Source organism: Sphaeroforma arctica (assembly GCF_001186125.1).
Source record: "Sphaeroforma arctica JP610 unplaced genomic scaffold supercont1.289, whole genome shotgun sequence".
NCBI lineage: Eukaryota > Ichthyosporea > Ichthyophonida > Sphaeroforma > Sphaeroforma arctica.
Window position 1 is genome coordinate 90,358 of NW_014040269.1, and position 4,166 is coordinate 94,523.

Below are 4,166 nucleotides of genomic sequence, written 5' to 3' on the forward strand. Positions count from 1 at the left end.
AAAATCTATAAGTAGTAGTTCGGAGATTATAAAATTTAGTTTATAATATCCTACATCTACTAATGTCTCAAATAGGTCCAAGTAGATGAGTCATACCAAATATTCAGGCTATTGGAGCCATCAAAGTGAATTTAGAACACTTTGGAAATATTGGAAAAAGAGCTTGTATTAAATTATTTAAAATACAAATAAACACCAATGTACTATCTCAATTGATCTTGATATTTTAGACTGACCGGAGGCCGTATTTCTACAGAACCAACAAGCTTCAGGTGCATACGGGCAAACCACTGTCACCATAGCCTTGTCCCTGCGAATCCTGGTAACCACTTTACCGAGATCCGACCACTTTGGGTTGAAGTACCAACGTGGTCCCATCCAGGTCCTTAAATCGAACACCCCTCCAGCCAAGGTAGGCTAGTAGTACGGTTTCATCCGCTAATATGTCGGATGCGCAAAACCTCAGCATCAAATGGGCCAAACTTCTGCCCAATCCTGTCAAAGAGCTGTCTGTTCACAACATAGGACTCCGTGCTTGGCTTAACTACCACTGGTTCCGCCCAACGCACCCTATCTTGTGCCGGAAGTCGCTTTGCTTGCATGATCAGGTCTATGTGGTAACCCAACCGAGACTGCACATCCGCCACAGGATTCGACTCTTCTGGCACATGCTTCAGGATGATATCAAAGTCACACAGTACCTGTGCATACCTTGCCATCCGCCTGCCTCTAACCGTTGACTCAAAGTAGGTGGGGACCTGCGCCAATATGAGCACCAGCGGTTCATAGTCCGTGAACACTGTTAACGGGTGTCTCGAACGCTTGACAATCCTCCACGACTTATGGAGACAGTACACGATTGCGAGGGTCCTTATCTGTGATGGGGTAGGGTAGCCCAGCTGTTCATATCCTAGCTCGACCAACACGCCTCTCTTGACCACCTCTTCCCGAAAGACCATGTCCGGCATAGCACAATAGTCTTTAGCCTCAGCCTCCGAGATTTTCCTTGTCACACCCCCATGATCCCAGTCACCAACCTTGGTGGCCAACACTGAAGTGAATGTCGGATCATTGTTCGGGTACACATTGTAGGACGACTTTTCACCATCCTTCAGGTGAAATTCCACACCATTCCTGAAGCGAATGTCGTCATAAGCCATGAAAGTAGGTGCCACTGCGTTGTATGCCACCGACTGCATGGCCTTAATCGTGTATGGCCTTAATAATCTCATCAAGCTCCTTCTTCGGGAGACCACACTTCTTGTACAGCTTCCGAAGCTGAGACTGGTCGAAGTCAAGATATGCATTCGGGTCCACCTCCTTCGCTGGCGAGATGGTGGTCGCACCTATAAGCATGTCTACCTCATCCAATAAGTCATGCAGCCGCGGCAGGACGTATTCGTCGGCATTATCCAATTCGGCCGCATTGGCCAAGTACTCAACCCTCTTCTGCACCTAAAGAAAGTGTGCTTGCATGGACGCAACATAATTGCGCTGCTTTTGTTCCTTGAACTCATTCCTATGTATAGCCTGAAACCCAGCCGACTCTTAATATTGTTCAAGAGCAAGTCCTGCGGAATCATCTCCGACACCCTGCGTCTCTATTTGTTAACCTCCGCTCTCCTTGCCCCGACATGGGCGGCTACTCTTCCTCAAGAGCCTCCAAGGTAAGGAAGTCAATAACCTCCATCTGAGGCACCGCCGCCAGAAAATTATGCTTCGTCCACATAAGGGGGTCCTTCCGCAAGGACTGAAATCCTAGCAGAATATCCGTGTCAAATGGCAATGAGTCCACCACCAGCAAATCCATTGGTCTCTCAATGGTATTGCCACCCCACGTATCGATTGTTACATTAGATTCAACCACACCAGATGGGCGTACAAGCCCCATCTCAGCACTTTATATGGTAAACCTAAGTATCGAGCCGCTTTCAAACCGAATTTGGTGACCAAACTCGGTGTAGCCCCCGAGTCGACATAGATCTCGACATTCTCACCAGCAACGGCACCCTGAATGACACTACCAGCTTGTGCCTTCTCCTGCACCACGGTGCTCACAGCGCCCGCAAGTCACTGCTGTGCCTCTGGACAGGACTTGCGAAAATGTCCACGCTGCTTACAGTTGAGGCAACGAATCACCTTGTGGTAGGCCTCCCGAGCTGCCCGGATGTCGTCATTCTCCGAGAGCTCAATCTCTGGCTCTACCGATGCCTATCTTGGGTGCTTCTGACCGCCCTTGCCCTTATCTACCCCTTTGTTCTTGGGGTTAGGCGTGCGATTACGCTTGAGAAGGTTGCGCAGATCCCTCTTCCGTCCCGCAAGATCCTTCTGCTGTCCAGCGACGCTGTTGCGTAAATCATTAACGGCCGCCAACGTAGCCCCCTAACTCATATCTGTCCCCCCATCGACCAGCGGAGAAGGCCACGAGAGGTTTCGACGGTGGGGCAACATCTCCTTGCGCATTCTGTACCATCACTAGCACCGACGCAAACCCTTTTATATGGTAGACCAACATAGCATTGTCTCCTAGAGCCTTGTCGTGCACAAACAAGCGCTCAAAGAAAAGATCTATAGACTCATGTATGGCCTGTAGAGTATTGACCTGGGCAGAGAGGTCTGTGATAGATTTTTGTAAGTCCAATTTCCATTGGGTCATTGGGCAAGGAGTCCTTGGGGACGAACGCCTCAGTTGGGGATTCGGCCTGGCCCGACATTTTTCGCGGCTGTGGGACTGTGGGTCCCCAGGCTTCCTACTGGTATTTTTTTTTTGATTTTTTTTTTGATTTTTTTTTGTTTGAAAATCCAAATTTCAAGTCTGGTATTTATTAAACCCTAAAACCCTTTTCTGTGGGTTTTTTTAAAATGGTATTCAGTTCTACACTGGTGACCTGCTGGTCACCGAGATTTACGTTTCGGAGAACGAAAATTTGAATCAAAGGTCCGTTGTGAAAAATAAGTACGTGGAAGTGAAAAATAACATATATTGTATTTTTATTTTTTGTTATACATCCACACAAGATTTTGCAGATGTGTGAGTCGGTTGTCAGTTGGCACACTCGCCGGCATTTTGAACCTGACAAAAATAGAAAAATCTTTTATTTTATTTTGTGCGTCATCAAAAAAATTACAGCACTGGAAAGTCTCTAAATGTACATAAAAAAGTCTCTAAATATACTCTTCAATTTTGTTTGTTTGAAAAGTTTGAGAAAGGAATAGAAAATCACATTTAGCGATTTGAATTGGGCAATTAGAAAACGTACCCGTAAATCTGTATGTACAGTTAGTGACTTTCCCATGTAGGCCATGAACATTTAGAGTATTTCCTCTATAATGAGCGACATCCCATCACTTATACCACCTCTCGAGCTCCTACCGACCATCGTTAACTAAGGACCACTTCTTCGCTAATAAACCAGGCTTATCAACACCTAGTTATCATATGGCGCTTTGCCCATCAACTTCGTACTCCGGCTACAATTCAAACAAATTCCTACACGGCCATCCCTAAGGGAAACCCCTCTGCTAGTTTCAATCCATCCCACATTAAGATGAAATCTTGGCGATTACCTAATGTCTACAAAGTTATCGTTCTACAGCTTCAAGGTCGAAGAAGAGTTTTGTCACTACTGCTGGATCAACAAATACCCTTTACTGGTTTTCTCATTTATTGTCAACAAAAATTTGGCAATCCAAACCGGCATACTCAAGTCTTCAACCCACTTTGCAAGATTAAGGCGACCAACGATCATCAGTCAGATACACTATGTTTTCTTTCAGCAAGTTCCAAAAGACGCACCTGACTCAATATAGCCAATATAGATACAAATAGACACCAGTCTGTGGGCATAAAACCAGCCAAGATTATCTCTAACCACCTATCAAAGGATCCGCAAATCCTCTACCGCCAAATCTATCATCCTCTGATTTTGCTTTATTGACCAGCATTTTTAAGGATCCAAGCCGTGAGACAATAATTTGGGACTACCCTCCTAAGAAGAGTGCTAGCCTCTTGGAAGCATACATCGGTACTCGTAAAGCATGCATTTCGACATACTCAATGGAACACCACAATCCATCTCTTTGAGAAGGCACAGTCCCTACTCTGTAAACTTCGATGGAAATTACTAGGTTTCAGACTATATTAAACTAAAATACAATTTAGTCAG

General features: G+C 45.5%; 2 protein-coding genes across 2 annotated transcripts; both read right to left on the reverse strand.

The window, feature by feature from the left end:
* Window positions 1–1,203: 1,203 nt before the first annotated feature.
* Window positions 1,204–1,444, reverse strand: SARC_04867 (hypothetical protein; the record flags this gene model as incomplete). Its single annotated transcript, XM_014301295.1, has 1 exon — window positions 1,204–1,444. A coding segment is annotated over one exon (241 nt), but the record flags the coding sequence as incomplete, so codon positions are not given.
* A 915-nt stretch (window positions 1,445–2,359) lies between these two features.
* SARC_04868 (hypothetical protein) lies at window positions 2,360–2,656 on the reverse strand (the record flags this gene model as incomplete). The annotated part of the gene is made up of 1 exon (XM_014301296.1): window positions 2,360–2,656. One exon carries the CDS (start codon window positions 2,654–2,656, stop codon window positions 2,360–2,362), a length of 297 nt encoding a protein of 98 aa, XP_014156771.1.
* Window positions 2,657–4,166: the final 1,510 nt, after the last annotated feature.